The sequence below is a fragment of the Malaclemys terrapin genome, chromosome 3 (genome assembly GCF_027887155.1).
Source record: "Malaclemys terrapin pileata isolate rMalTer1 chromosome 3, rMalTer1.hap1, whole genome shotgun sequence".
NCBI classification, from domain to species: Eukaryota; Metazoa; Chordata; order Testudines; family Emydidae; genus Malaclemys; species Malaclemys terrapin.
This window is the reverse complement of record NC_071507.1, coordinates 190,192,222-190,208,017: the sequence shown is the minus strand read 5'-3', so window position 1 is coordinate 190,208,017 and position 15,796 is coordinate 190,192,222. Positions and strand designations below refer to the sequence as shown.

Genomic DNA, 15,796 nt, shown 5'->3' with positions numbered 1-15,796 from the left:
CACCAAGGACAACAGCCAATGCCCTCGGTTTTGTTCATTCCAGAACCTCAGCCCGGGCTCATTGGCAGTGCCTTCGTGATTCAGTGGGGCGGGAGCCTGAAGTATGCCTTCCCGCTCATCCACAGGGTCCTGCTCAAGACCCACAGGGACAAAGCGGTGATTATCCTCATCGCACCGGCGTGGCCGTGCCAGCGTTGGTTTACGACCCTGCTGGAACGGTCATTGACCACCCCGATTGCCCTACCCCTGCACCGAGACCTCATCACACAGGACCAGGGTCGCCTACTCCACTCGAACCTACCGTCACTACATCTCACGGCGTGGAATCTCTGTGGCTAAATGCTATGGAGAATAGGTGCTCCCACCAAGCCCAACAAATTCTCCTTGATAGTAGGAAGCCCACCACAAGAGCGACTTACCTTGCCAAATGGAAGAGGTTCTTCCACTGGTGCGAGCCTAATCACATACAGCCTCTGCAGGCCTCCATCCCATCAATACTGGACTACTTGTTGCACCTCAAACATCAAGGGCTTGCCCCCTCCTCAATTAAAGTGCATCTGGCCGCCATATCGGCGTTCCACCCGGGAGAGTTGGGGCATTCGGTATTTTCCAACCCCACAGTAGTCAGATTTCTCAAGGGTCTAGAAAGGGTGTTCCCCTACTCACGCCCGCCGGTCCCTACATGGAACCTTAACCTGGTCTTAACTAAGCTCATGGGACCACCCTTTGAATCCCAGCCTCTTGCTCTCTCATGCACCTCTCATGGAAGGTAGCGTTTCTGGTGGCCATTACATCAGCTAGGAGGGTGTCGGAGTTGAGAGCCCTCACTTCGGAACCTCCATATACAGGTTTTTTTTTTTTTTTTTTTTTAAGGACAAGGTGCAGCTGAGACCGCACCCCAAATTCCTCCCTAAAGTGGTCTTGCAATTTCATATGGGGCAGGACATTTGTTTACCAGCGTTCTTCCCCAAACCCCATACGGACCCGAGCCACCGCAGCCTGCATACCCTCGATGTCCGTAGGGCCCTGGCGTTCTATCTGGAATGGGCCAGGCCATTTCGTAAGTCGACACAACTGTTCATTGCGATTGCGGACAGAATGAAAGGCCGGCCTACCTTTTCGTAACTGTAGTTCTTCGAGATGTGTTTTTCACGTCCATTACACTTCCCACCCTCCTTCCCCTCTGTTGGAGTCACCGGCAAGAAGGAACCGAGGGAGGGTCGGGTCGGCAGGTGTGTATATATATATATTCTAGAGTGGAGCGCCACTCTGGCGGAGGGCGGGGACCCCTGCTGGCCCGATGGGAGCCGCTGCGGGAAAAAGTTTCCGACGTCCGTGCACGCAGCGCGCGCACACCTAAGGTGTAATGGATGTGAACAACACATCTCGAAGAACAACAGTTAGGAAAAGGTAGGTAACCGTTTTTTCCTTGGACGTTGTGCTTCTTTGGAAATGGTTCGGTAACTTCTCAGGTACGGCCAGTTTGTGTCTTTTGAAAAGTTGATCCTCTGTATTTAAAATATACATTGATCAAATAGTTCAAGAACAAGTTGAATCCTTTGACTTTTCATGACATTGTTTTCTGGCAGGTGAAGTGTATCTTTAGAATCCAGTATGAAGAGGTTTTTTATATTCAAAGACCAAGTGAAGAAGACAGATTGAGATTTTTCCAGGAGTTAATTCTTAATCAGGCATCAATGCCCCCTCCCAAAAGGAAACAGGCTGGTAAGCTACTTTACAATAAAGCCACGGGAGTGTGAGAATCTGTTTGAATAAAGTTTTGTACTGTAAAATGTTTTTCTTTTTAAATGGTTTTGGGAAATTCAGTTGTTAATGACCCTAACTGCCAGTTTATCAATGTGCAGAACTCGCTTGTTTCTATTATACTGAGTGAGATGGGAAGGTGGTTAAATGGTGAAGGTTGAAAAGTCGGAAGGAAAATGGGAAATCCCCCCCCCCCCCCCCTTGATTAAATGCATTGTGAAAGTCCAGAAAGGCGTAATCCTACAATTCCCTCTTACTAATACTACTTTCTGACTTTTTCCTGCTTTCTTCCCTAGCTCTTTGTGCTCTGGAAGTTCTTCCTCTTGCATTACCGTCTCCTCCCCGCCAGCTCTCAGAAACAGAAAAGCAACGAATGGAGGACCAGGAGGAGAACACATTGAGAGAACTGCGGTTGTTTCTCAGGGATGTTACCAAGAGGCTGGCCACAGACAAACGCTTTAACATCTTCAGCAAACCGGTGGATATTGAAGAGGTCTTGTTTCAGTAACGTGCAAAAAATGAAGTTGAACCTATTAGAAAAAAAATACTATTAATTAAAAAGGGCATGGATAGATTAATATCCCAGATATCCTTGCTATCCATGACCTAGCCAATTCTGCCCATCAGTAATCAACTGGTGGCTTAGTCAGAACCTTCTGTACCACAGTGTGAGTGATCAGAAGCATATTCTTGGACACACTACTGGTTCAGCAGAGAAACTTTCATTACTCTAGCCTATACTAGTCAGTTTAAAGTGCTTTTCCACTCTGAAAATCAGCATTATAAAAACGGTAGCACCTTATTCATCAAATCTGCTACCAGGATGTATTTGGAATTGTATTTGCTTTCTTTAATTAACAAAAATTAGCTCTTACTGTTGAAGGACATAATTGGAAGATAGTGGGGTTGCAGTTATAACTGAGGGCATCATTTGGCCTTCAAGTCTATTAATGTGCTGGTGTGTGAAAAGGAGAGAGCCTAGCTTGGCTTTCAGATAGAAGACTAACTTTGTAGGGATGGCAGTAAGAAAAAACACACTCTTCTACTTCCAATCTGAACATTCATTCTGTAAGTCATTGAGAGACAATTAAAATGGGACCCTGCAATGTCATTTTTAGTGTAATTTTTTAGAGAAGAACTGCACTTTAAATTACATGCAGAGTTAACAGGCATTTATGTGAGGCCCCATCCAGTCCTCCACCAGCTTCAAGCCAGATTCAGTATTTGAACATTATTTGTAACTTAACTTGTTTGTTAAAGAACTATGAACTATTCTCTTCAACTATGCAGAAGGAATATTATCATCTTCATTTTATAGATGGGGAATTGACACAGATGAGATTTAGTGATTTGCCAAAGGGTTATACAAAATCTGTGACAGTGCTAGGAATTAATCCCAGATCTCTCAAGTCCCAGTCCCTAGTGCCTTAACGAGAAGACCTCCTTTTCTTATTTAACTAATCTGCTATATAAATTTGCAGTTTCACATGAAGATTCTATTACTGGTGGTGATACACTTGAAAAAATACAGGTTGACTTTTAGATCCCAGGATGAGTTAACAGGGGCCTCTGTTTAGAAAAATATCATTCTACTTGCAAACTGGACAGTTTACATTTGGGGATGCCATTTTTACTGCCTGTTCAGAATAGAAAATGCACTTTAAATATATGTTTAAGCATTTAGCCAGTAGATAGGTATTGTATATGACATTGAAGTATGATCTTAATCTAAGATTTATGTTGTGATATATTTTTTGTTGGAACTTCTAAAAATGCATGTTTACCTAGTTAATCAAAAATTATTCCTCTGGAGCCATTACAGTTTGATCTAAATGTATTTCCTTTTTTTGGCAACCATCACCTTAATATATGGGTGATTTTAAAATATTCAGGACTACACAAACACTGAGGCCTACCTACATTTTAAATTGATTGTAATCTTAATTACGTTGAAGCACTCATGCAGAATCATACTTTGTTTTAATCGAAATAAAGAATAAATAATAAATACATGCATATCTCAGTGAGCTACAGTTAGTAGAGCTCTGTTGGTATCTTCTCTTGCCAAGAGTTAACCCCCCGTCATACAGTTAATTCAGTTAAATACCTTTCACTCTGCCTGGAGGGCTGCTGAACCCATGATGAGGTGCACCATAGAAGGCAGTGAACTCCACAGACAAGAGGCCTTCTTCTGAGAAAGCCCATGGTGGCGAAATTAGATTTGGTGTTCATACATATTATTATTGCAAATGTTTTGCAGAAAATTATTTTTAAAGATTAATGATTTGACTACTTAAACTAACAAGGTTTACCTACAGAATGGAGAAACAGTTTCACAGTTCTGCTTTGTGTGGGGGTAGGGCAACTATTTTTCATGTTCAGGACAATAATAATATCAAAGAGGCTTTAATTGCAGCACCAATTTAGTTTGCTCTGAAAATTAGACGTATCATTGATTCTCTGAAGGAACTATAACTTTAGCAGTCTAACACCAGCACTATAATTTCAATTTCTGTGTTTAAAATGTTTGAATTAAAGATGTGTTGAAAATGAGAATGCTCAAAATGTTGAACTGGCACATTTCTTAATTAGTACTAAGTATGCTCCATAAATATGTGTGTAACGTGGGAAAGTGTGCCGATGAAATGCATAAGGCCCTGTGTCACTTCAGTATGCTGTTTGATTGTAGGTTTCAGATTATCTTGAAGTTATCAAAGAACCAATGGACCTGTCAACAGTAATAACCAAAATTGATAAACACAACTATTTGACTGCCAAGGATTTCCTAACAGATATTGATCTCATCTGTAGCAATGCATTGGAATATAATCCAGACAAAGACCCTGGAGGTAAGGAAATAGTTTTGGTCTACCTAAATTTGAAAAATAGTTGTTTAATCATGTGTATGATTATTCAGGCATCAAAGCAAACTTCATACTGTGTTATAAATTAGCTAAACAAGTAATTTTTCCCTGAAGGTCTGTGTTTTTAATATTCTGAGAGACTCTTAAGTGGACAGTTAGAATTTAAGTGAAAAATTCTAGGAGCTATGTAGTTCAGTGAGTGTGCAGGGACTAGTAAGCAAAGTAGGGCTAAAGCACTTAACATTCACTTAACATTCACTTCTGGTAAATCGGGTTCCAATACTGAGTAGGTCCGAAGTGAAAATGAATTTGGTAGTTGCTTCTTGGTCTTCAGGGGACATCTGTCCACATAATAAAACCATCACATAATTTGGCAGAGCTATATGGAGAATCCTGCATAGCACCTTGCCATGCTAAGCATTTGCCTCCAGCTGTGATCGTCACTTTCATGAGGACCAAATTCATCCACTAAATTAAGAACTCACCCCTGGGGGTGGGGAAAGGAGCAGAACTAATCCCAAACAAAGAGGTCGGTTTTAGTTGATTAGGGAAGAATTGTCTTGCAAATGTATTTAAGTGGCAGTTTTTCATGTGGCTGTTTCCAATTAAAACAAAACTACAAGAGGACATTAGTGTGAAGGCTGTCCACCTACAGATATGGGAAATGTCATCCTCTGTATTTGTTGTAAAGAATGCATTATTGTGCATTGGGAAGATGGATGTTGCTAAATAAGCATTTGATCTGACAGCTTCCGAAAGCTCAAGTCAGGTTTTAAAATGAAAAAGAAAATGCCCCTTTAAAGCATTTGTTAGTATAGTGTGAAGAATGGAAAACTGATCCTATCATCAAATGAAGACAGTGAATTAAAAGGTTTTCATTAAATACCATGAGACAAAACAAGAAATAGTTCTTTGAGTGGTTGCAAATATGTTCCACTCAGGTATGCATGTGTCCAGTGCATCAAAGCCAGAAAAGTTTGCCTAGCAGTAGCCATAGGGCCGGTGCTTGCACCTTTTCTTTATGGCCCCTCACATGACTATTAAGGATACTGCTGCTCTGACCCTCTTTCTCTCCCCACCCCCCATTCCTTCTCACTGCCCTCAGCTTGAGCTGGAGTTTGTGAGGTGTTTCTTCACTCTGATTTTGTGTTTCATTCTTCTGAAATTTTGTTGTAAATAGTCATAATACTCAGTTATCTAGTAGTGCCTTAGTTAGAAAAGTTAGGTTGAGTAGCTGTGTTTTTTCAGGTGGAATGCCTTCACCAGGATTTAAGCTCTGTCTGGCGTGTGGGGTGGCTGTTCCTAATAGTGATCCTCATGTGTAGTGTTTAGAGAGGGGAACATTAAGGAAAGGTACTCTATTTGCAAATCGTTTAAGAATGCAGGTGTCAAGGGACTTTGAATCTCAAGCAGCACCTGATGCAGCATGCCATGAGTCCTGGTTGGCACCAGGCACAGTATTGCCTCCTCAGCCAACATCATAACCATAACAAGACGATGTTCCTCTGTCAGACTCTGAGGCCTCCTCTAGGAGGAAGAGGGATCATTCACCTCCCTTGGGCCTCGGAGAAAATGACCAATAAAACAGACCATAGCCACTCCAGAACTTGGAGAGAGTCCTCCTCTGCCAGAATCAGTGCAGGCTGGCACCATGACTCTTCAGGTACACGTGATGGAACTGGCCCTTCTACCTGCTCTCCAGTACCAAGGCAACATTAGTTTGGGGCTGTACCGTCGACTCTGGCTCTGTCCATGGGATGTCTGCTGAGTCTGGTACCAGTGACATTGGCACCAGTGCTATCCAGTCCTTTGACATATCAGGCAATGTCAGATGTGCGTTGCCTTTTGGATCCTCATTCTCCACTTGTCTGGGAATATTCAGGTGCTGCGACTTCATCAGCCATCAGTAGGTTAACTCCACAGGTATCTCAGCTGCCAACACTGCCCTCAGCAGTGCATATCATATTGAGTACATAATTGAGGCTGGCGCTGGTACCGGTGCTGAGGGATTCGTTAGCACAGCAGTCATCTGTGGCACCAATAGTCGTCATGGTGCAGACTGTGTCATTACTGGATCAGTACCGACACCAGTGTCTGTGCCTTTTTTGGCATTGGTACCAAATGAGAATGCATTGCCCTTGCCAGTCCTTCAGGGCACCAACTTCTCTGTCAGCCTTGGGGCTGATGCAACCAGCACATTGGAACTCTGATGAGGCTGGACTCTGTCTTGCTCTGCCAGGGGTTGCTCCCCCATTACCTGTGGATGATTTTGCGAATTCATCGTAGTCAAGCTTGAGGTCCTCCCTCCCAGTCTAAAAGACAGTTGAGAACCCCTTTCTCATCCTGACCCCTTTCTCATCCATGACTCTTCCCGCAGCAGAGACAGGCTCTTGGCCCAATGCCTACTGGCCACTGATGCCTTATCCCTATCCACAGTGGCCTGGGTATCCATAGGATGTTCCTTATTTCTTAAGGTCCTGACCTTCAACCCACTTCCGGGCAAGAGCACCCAACCCACCCATGGCATCACCTCCCCAGCCACCTACATTGCAGATTCAGGTGGAGGACACTACCTCAGAACAGGTGCAAGGTCTGGTACTGCATCCAGAGAGGCCAGTGACACCTCTTCCTTTATCTTCCTCATCACCAGATGACACCATGGTAACAGATGCTTCCTCTCCAGGGCTGAACACTTTCAGGCACAGGAGGACATCCTTAGATGATTGGCATTGGCCATAGATATACAGGCCGAATTGGTGCAGGAAAACATGCACAAGTTAGTGGATATTTTTAAGTCCTAGAACCTAGGAAGAGTAGCTCTGTTAACAATGCACTGTTGGAACCTGCTGCATTGTGGAACACCCCAACATCTTTGACATCTATGAGAAAGCATATGGACAATCATTATGTATTTATGTAGGGATTCAAGTGTTTTTATTTGCATCCTGCCCTTAACTTGCTTGTCATGACAGTAGCCAATGACAGGTCACGTCAAGGGAGGTACAAGTCCACTCCCAAGGATAAAGAAGTTGGATTTCCTGGGCAGGAAAATTTATTCGACCTCCTCCTTACAAATGCAAATTGCAAACCAGTAGGTGCTGCTATTCAAATATAAGGCATTTCTCCAAGATCTTTGTTACTGATGAAGATTCTGTCTAGCTGGTTCGATTGAAATTTATCATTCAGTGCTGTTCTTTGGAAAAATTGGAACCTAGGATACAAATCTTATATGCATCAATTGTGCACTTACTTCTTAGGCCAGTTAGATTTTGAGCTGAAGTAGTTTCCTTGAATTTCCATGTACAGCTTGCAGTGTTTGGGACTATGGAGACTTGCATATTTGCATAACCCTGTTAATATGTAGGAGTTGTTCCTAATGGCAAAAATCTGATACTGTAGGGTCAGATTTAATGCACTTACACTGCAACTATTCCTAGGGAATGAAATGAGTTTAACAGAATGTGTTGGCCCCTTCAAAACCAGGCAACACCAGCCCAAGTGTCACTGGAGGCTCAGTGCTTCAGTATTGGGAAATGTAATCTGCAGAGGTCCTGGGAATTGTAGTATGGGGATTCAGATGATTAAGTGACCCTTATGACTGAGTTCAGGACTGAATATAGTGCAATCCTGGGAGAGTCCAAGGTTGAAGCAGTACCTGGGATGAAACTTTCAACTGTGACCAGGCAGGAGACCTGGAAAACAGTTAGAGGAGGTTGAGGGAAAGGGCCTCGGAGGGGATTAGAGGCAGAATTAACCCCCCCCACCCCCTTGCAGGAAGGGTGTGTATGAAGTGTGAGAGGACGAGGCTTTGGCTGGATACTGCAGTGTGGACTGAGGCTGGAGTTGATGTATGTGGGGGCCTACGCTGTGGATTCCAGCAAGGGCAGGAGGAATGCCCCCTTCTCCGAACCCTTTGACATCAGGGCTGAAGGGACTGTTGTGTCTGGCAAAGAGCTGAAATAATCATGCCTGGGGGAATGGCTATGGTCCAACATGAGGTAGGGTGGAAGACTGTTTTGTTGACTTTTTAGTTCTGAGGAAGGGGACAGTATTTATGACCTAATTGGCGAGCCAAGTCACTTCAACTCACCAGAACTGCTTGAAAACTACAGACCAGAAGGAAACCAAGAGGGAAACTGAGGCAATAACTGCATCCCTCTACTATAGGGAGACAGGCTGCTTTTACATCTTGCTTGATGCTGTTTTTATCCATTCATTTTCCTTGGGTAGGGAGACAGGCTGCTTTTACATCTTGGTTGATGCTGTTTTTATCCATTCATTTTCCTTGGGTGACAACTTTCCATTTAAGATTAGTGCTCCATACCAAGCACTCCTAAGGTTACATAACACCCATTAGCGTTATTTCAGAGGTTTTCCCTTTTGTGAGATACCTCACTGTTTGTTCAAGAACTTGTTGTTCATTAATTGCTATAGGTCATTGTCTGTTCCAAGAGCTAACTCCTCTAGTCAGAGCATTCCCTTAGAAGGTTGCTGGTCACACTATACTTCATATAAAATAGAGCTGTATAGCTGATATTTTTCTTTTCTTGAGACAGTATAGGGACTTCCCATGTTATTTCTCCCCAGTAGTTAAATGGGAACACTTGCTGGTTTAATAGTTCAGAAGCAGATTTAACTATTTCATGTTATTTCCAGTTTTGGGTAGGAATTCCAAACGGATAGTTTTTCTATGAGTTCCTGTGCATGTGGATCCCACTCATGGTGCACACATGCCTTCTGGACAGGAGTCAGATATTTTTATGAGGAGAGCCCACCAGGGGTTGCACATGCACCCTTCACACCTCCACACTCCCTTCCGCGGACATAAAGGGCATTGTGTCCCTGCTCGCTACTCAATGTCTTCTAATAGCCCCCCTTCTGAGAGTTGGAACAATTTAGTGTCCTCCTTAGTAGAGAGAGCTGTTGGTGTTTGTTTTCTTTGTGAATATTTTACTTTTATTATTTAGGATAGTTATTTAGAATTCTGTTAGCACATTGGGAAAAAAATAGTTTAGGTTAGTGCTGTTAGTTAGCCCATGAACTGTTACATTACTGTCAAAGGCTTTTATGCAGGAACATCATTCGCGAGGCTTCAAGTTATGTCCATCATGTAGGAAGATAAATCCCGTCATGGATAGATACAATGCTTGTGTGTTTTGTTTAGGTGAGAGAGATTCCTTCAAAGTGTGCAATTTGCTGGGTCTTGAGGAACTGCACTCAAAAATCTTGAGTACATACTAAGACTCTTTCTAATGGCGAAATCTGTGAGATTACAGTTGGACTTTGACATGCCACAGCTGCAAGGATTTTTAGTGTTTATGCTGAAGACCCAGCCTGAAACAGACCCAGCCTGAAAGTGCCTCAGAGATGAGGCAGGTAACTCTGAGCTCTGTGTCGTCTTCCCATTCCGCGCCCCACTCTCTCCCCCCCCCCCCCCCCCCCCCCCGAAGCATCTTTCCTGTCACAAGAGCTCGGAAACTTAGCAGGTGAAGAGGTCAGACACCCCTGCTGCCAAAGGAAGTAAAAAACATTCTTTCAGAACCACTTCTAAGTCTCTGTCCCATTCCTTGGTTCCATGCAACAGGAAGGTAGAATTACAGATACAGAGGAATCCACTTAAGGTGGCATCAGGCAAATTGGCACTGAGAATAAATGCAGCACTGGAGACTTCAGTCTTCACACTGGCTTTGCATTTAAAGATGTCCCTAAAGTAATCTTTGGCATGAGGTCACTTGGTATCAAAGCTACATCATACCCCGACATGTGCCAAAGCTCCGCTACTGGGGCAACTGTACTCAGACTCCTTGGCACCAGGTCAGAGAACATCTAAGACTATGAGGTCAACTCCTGTGGTACTGAGATTATCAACCACTGATGAGTGAATACTACCTATGGTACCAAGCTCAACACCCTTCACGCACATATCTGAGGAATGTTTTTGGCTATCTCTTTTAGGGACACATCTGACATAAGAGTGACTCCTGACCTGGGACTCATTTATTAGAATATTCTCCTTTGTTGGCTAGATCAAAGTCTCCACCAGAGCAACCTAGAGTGTCTGTCATTTGAAGATATTGCTGGGTCCCCGAGTTCAGGGTCATACAAAGCCACCTACTTTATAATGGATAGTGGCACCTTCCAGCTCAGCTCAGCTCCACTCTTGGAGGATTTTTCACCTTCCTCCTCTTCATCTTCAGGTACCTAACAAGGAGCAGTTTCTGGAACCTCGGTCACCTCCACTGACTCCTTCAAGAGAAAGGGAGTACAGTAGCACCTCAGAGTTACGAACACCTCAGGAATGGAGGTTGTTCATAACGCTGAAATGTTAGTAACTATGAACAAAACATTATGGTTGTTCTTTCAAAAGTTTACAACTGAACATTGATTTAGTACAGCTTTGAAACTTTACTATGCAGAAGAAAAAATGTGTTTTCCATTTATTTTTTAGTAGTTTACGTTTAACACAGTTCTGTACTGTATTTGAGCTCCACCCCCTCCCCTTTTTTTGTCTCTGCTGCTGCCTGATTGTGTACTTCCAGTTCCAAATGAGGTATATGATTGACTGATCAGATTGTAACTCTAGTGTTCATAACTCTGGGGTTCTTGGGCTAATGTGCCCTACCTGTATGGATTCCATACTGGTCCGGCTGGCCTCAACACTGAAGGAAACCCAAGCCATCATTCAGCTTCTCTGAAGGAGCCTGCATTTTAATTGTGTCATAAAAGCCCTCAGGGACTTGTTCCTTCCCCCGTACATCAAGTGGCTATGAAGTTTCAACAACCTATCTCTGAAGAGGAAGATGGAGGAGTGCAGGATGACACTTCTCCACGCCAAGATTTCTCATCATCTTCGCTGGACAAAACAATGATCTCCTACATTCCTCCAATAAGGGGGATGATTTTAAGATGAATCAAGAGCTTTTAAAGAGAGTGAAAGAGGCTCTGCAAGATTCCTCGGACCTGGTACAAGAGAAAACATACAAGCTATTTCATATCCTGCAACCAGCTGCACAGAGCAGAATAGCCCTCCCAATTAATAAGGGAATCCTCCAGCCAGGGGAGTATTTATGGGCCATCACCCACCATCTATCACAGCAATCTCAGAAGGGTGAATGAAAATACCAATTCTCCCCTTAGAGATCTGAATATTTCTATTCACTTCTGATGCAGCGTTGGAATGACTATTTATGCAGGGTATTACCACTACACTAATTTAACCATAAGTTCCTTATTAAATCCAAAGGCCAAATGGTATTTATACAATAGCTGTATACATTCCTAAAAAGCCTAAATAATAAGCAATTTGCTAATCCAAACAGTAACAAAATATTTAGAATCATAGAATCCTAGAATATCGGGGTTGGAAGGGAACTCAGGAGGTCATCTAGTCCAACCCTCTGCTCAAAGTAGGACCAATCTCCAATTAAATCAAATTTATAAACATTCAATCAAGATACTTACAAACAGGCTAACCTCAAGGGTTTAGACCCACAATGGTCAGTCCTAACTTGGTTAGGCTGGTATTAGCAATGAATACTTTAAGAGGTTACCCTTTTATACACTTTAATAAACAAGTGAAATCATTGCCTATTGCTAACGTGGCTAAAAACCAGGTTTGGCCAGTTTGGTGTCACTGCCTGTTAAATCCTTTCTTATTATTCACTATTCCTGGTATTTGGGACCTTTTTTTTGTTCTATCTTATCAGTTACTTTTTATATCCAGATTTTCCAATTAAGCCGTTGCCTTGCAAGGCCTTCCCATGACTGCCATGGCCTACAGAAAACATTTTTTTCTTTTTAAACTAATTTAACCTTTTATCCTGTACACAGTCATCCCTGGTGGTGGAAAATCCAAGCCAGTACACAAATCCACCTCCAGAGAGACACAACCAAAGAAGTTAGATCTTTTTGGCTGAAAAGTTTATTCTTCAGCATTTCTTCAGCTCATAATTGCAAATTATTTGGCAGATTTCTTGAACAAATTACCTTCAGATCTGAAGGAGTTTGAATTGATCTATGCAGAAGGTCAGTTCATTGCTACCACTCATTATAGGCAATTCTAGACTCTATGGACATGGGAGCTATATTGCTGGCTATTGGAATTTGCAAGTGAAGGAATTCAGGTTTGTCTGTGTCAAGACTCCCTAAGGAAGTGCAGACTACAGTGCAAGACTTGACATTTAATGGGAAGGACTTGTTCAGTCCAAAGACAGACACAAAATTGCACTCCTTCCAGGATTGTTGGACCATGGTCAGATCTTTGGGCTTTGACTTCCCAAATTTTAGAAGAAAGTATGGTCAATCCCAGTTCTCTTCTAGGGAGAAATCCCAATCAACTACTTCATGTTTTTAACCATCAGAAACAATCAAGCCAGTTCAGAAAAGAGAGAGGTTCCAAAAGAGAGAACCATCCTTATCTACTATCCAACCATCTCAGTCACAGAAGCAATAATTTTGATGCTTTGGTTGGGTATACTGAACAGGACAATGTGGATCTGTATCCCTCTCTCCTGCCACTCCCTCTATTTTGGTTCCTGCCTCTCTTTGTGGATGTCTGGACTGCAATAACATCAGACTGTTGGGTCTTGTAGTTAATCCAAGAGGGACATACCCTCCAATTTCATACCTTCCCCCATCCCTTTTCAGGAAATAATCTCGTGAGTCTCATGCACCAAGAAATACATTATCTATTGGAACTGGGTGTGATAGAGCCTCAACTGCTAGCCTTCAGAGAGAGGATTTTATTCCCCTTTCTTGTACTAAAGAAGAAAGGAGATGGTGACCCATACAAGAGCTCAGGCTCCTCAGCACTTAGATAACCAGTGTCAAATTTCACCTGATGATTCTTGCATCCACCATACCCTCTATAAATCACATGTACTGGTTCAGTACCCTCAATTTGCAGCACACATATTTTCATGTGCCAATACATCCATTGCACAGGAAGTTTCTCTGCTTTCTGATGCTGGATGACAACTATTAGTTCAGAGTCCTCCCATTTGGCCTCTAAGCTGCACCTCGAGTTTTTTTACAAAATGCCTGTCAGAAGTAACCACCTGTTTGCAATGTCAGTGTATTTACCGCACACATTACTGTCTGTGTATGTGGATCCCAGAACCCCTACATCAATGCAGATCAGGGATTCTTTGAGATGCTGGGTGGTGAAGGAACTGAGTGCTGGGGGGGGGGGTTGGTTTACCCGTATGCCCTCAGAAGGGAGCATGAGGGCATGAAGGACACATGTGTGACCCTTGTTGGACACTACCGACCTTTCAAACTGTGCAAGGGGAACCAGAGCACCATGCACAGGATTTACATGCTTAGAACATCTCAAAGAACAGTTACTATGAGGTAAACAACCCTTCCTTTCTTGTATCCTCTCTGTAGTTGTTACAGGTCTCTGTGGAATATATGACTTGCTGTGCCAATATAAGTCACCTTTATGACAGCATAACTGCATAGTCACTGAGGCTTTTACTGGTATAACTATTCTGGTAGACCAGTGGTTTCCAAACTTTTTTGATAGCGCACCCCTATCAGGAAAATATTTTTGAGTACGTACCCCCTGCCGCACCGAAGGGTGTGTCGGGGGGGGAAGCCGTTCGGACTCCTGCCTGACGAAGCAAAAAAAAAAAAAAAACAAAAAAAAAAAGTGCTCCTCCTGCCGCGCAAGGATCCTCTTGCACACCCCACTTTGGAGACCACTGTGGTAGACTATCACACCCCTAGTCAAAATAGTTATGAAACTGAAAGTGAAACTTCCAAGTGTTGACCAGGCCTTAGAGATAAGCCCCCAACCAAAATCCTAGATCTGAAAACCCTGGACTTTGGAGGAGCTTTTATCTGGGGCCAAAGTTGTTTTTTTGTTTTGGAACCATCTCTGCTGTTGTTAGATCATCTTTAGTCTCTTTTCCACTTAAAACAAAGAATGCATACATACTGTTGTGTGAACTCAACAGGGCATAAAGCAAAATACTTTATAACCATACTTTGCCAAAAACCTCCAGGCTTGCTCTTCAAATCTATCTGCAGCTATGAGTAATTTAAAAAATGATAAAGGTAGTTAAAGCAATGTAAAATTGTATCTCCTTCCCTACCAAAAAGTGAATACATCCTTAATATACAGTCTCTGTTACCTTTGCATCCCAAAGTCATGCACTTGGGACTGTTTTGTAGGAAGTGATTCTAGGGGCATGCAGAAGTATAGATCTAACACCCTGTTTTGGGTCAAGCTCCAGCAACCTGCTTCATTCTCTAGAAAATGGTTAACTATTTTTATGTTTATATTGCAATAGTACTTAGAATGTACTAATAATTTCCTATCTGCAGAAGTTAGTTTCCACTATTGACTGATTCTACCAGCCCTTCTAGTACTCTCAGCTTATTACTATACAGTGATGATCTTATCCACATCATATATCGTCAAGGCTATCTACACTACTATACTTGGTGAAATCTCCTGCCATTACTCATCAACTGTGAAGCACCAATAGTGATAGCAGGAGGGAATACCAGCATAGACAGGGTATAGGAGATTTTTGTCACTTTCCTCTAATCCCAGGTGACATGATGGTAAAAATAAATTAAAATAAATAAAAAATAGGTGTCCTGTCAACACTAGGAACAGTCTTATTGTTGCTGTCCCTGTAAGGGTGATAATGCAACGGTGGGAGACTTCCCAAAGAAGTGCAGATAGTGCCTAAGAGACCAGGTTAATGAGTTTTCTCTACTTTGGCTTTTGACTCAGCAAATTCTCTCTCTGCCACAAAAATCACTACTTTAAAAGTTCTAAATAATGGTATCCTTAATTGCTCTCTTATGCTCTTCTAATGATTATCTGTAGTGATTCTCAAAGCTGGATTAAATGTGTTAATTGCACAATAATATAATTTAGCCATTAGTATTTAATGTTTGTTGTTGAAATAATTATACCATTCAGAAAAAGTAATTCAAGATGGGTTATTGGCAATCTAGTTTGTACTTAAAAAAAAAAAAAAAGAAATAACTGGATAGAAAATGGTGATGGGCATTTAGCTGAGTAAAACATATCCCACAATGCTGTTTCTCCCTAGTGCAGCTTTTCCTATTACAATCTCTGCTCATTTTCCAGCAAACTAATGTTGGAGTACTGTCTTGTCTACATCTGAAACTAGTGGAAACCAGTAATC

At 42.4% G+C, this 15,796-nt stretch overlaps 1 protein-coding gene across 2 annotated transcripts in view; it reads left to right on the top strand.

Annotated features, from left to right (window-relative positions):
- ATAD2B (ATPase family AAA domain containing 2B) overlaps positions 1–15,796 on the top strand; it is a 162,672-nt gene that overhangs the window by 95,057 nt on the left and 51,819 nt on the right. The window contains exons 20-22 of one of the 2 annotated variants that reach the window (XM_054023138.1): positions 1,590–1,725; positions 2,061–2,242; positions 4,454–4,613. In XM_054023138.1, the coding sequence (XP_053879113.1) occupies positions 1,590–1,725; positions 2,061–2,242; positions 4,454–4,613 (478 nt within the window). Of the gene's footprint in view, positions 1–1,589; positions 1,726–2,060; positions 2,258–4,453; positions 4,614–15,796 lie in introns of both variants that reach the window. The other variant, XM_054023137.1, reaches the window with a different exon arrangement.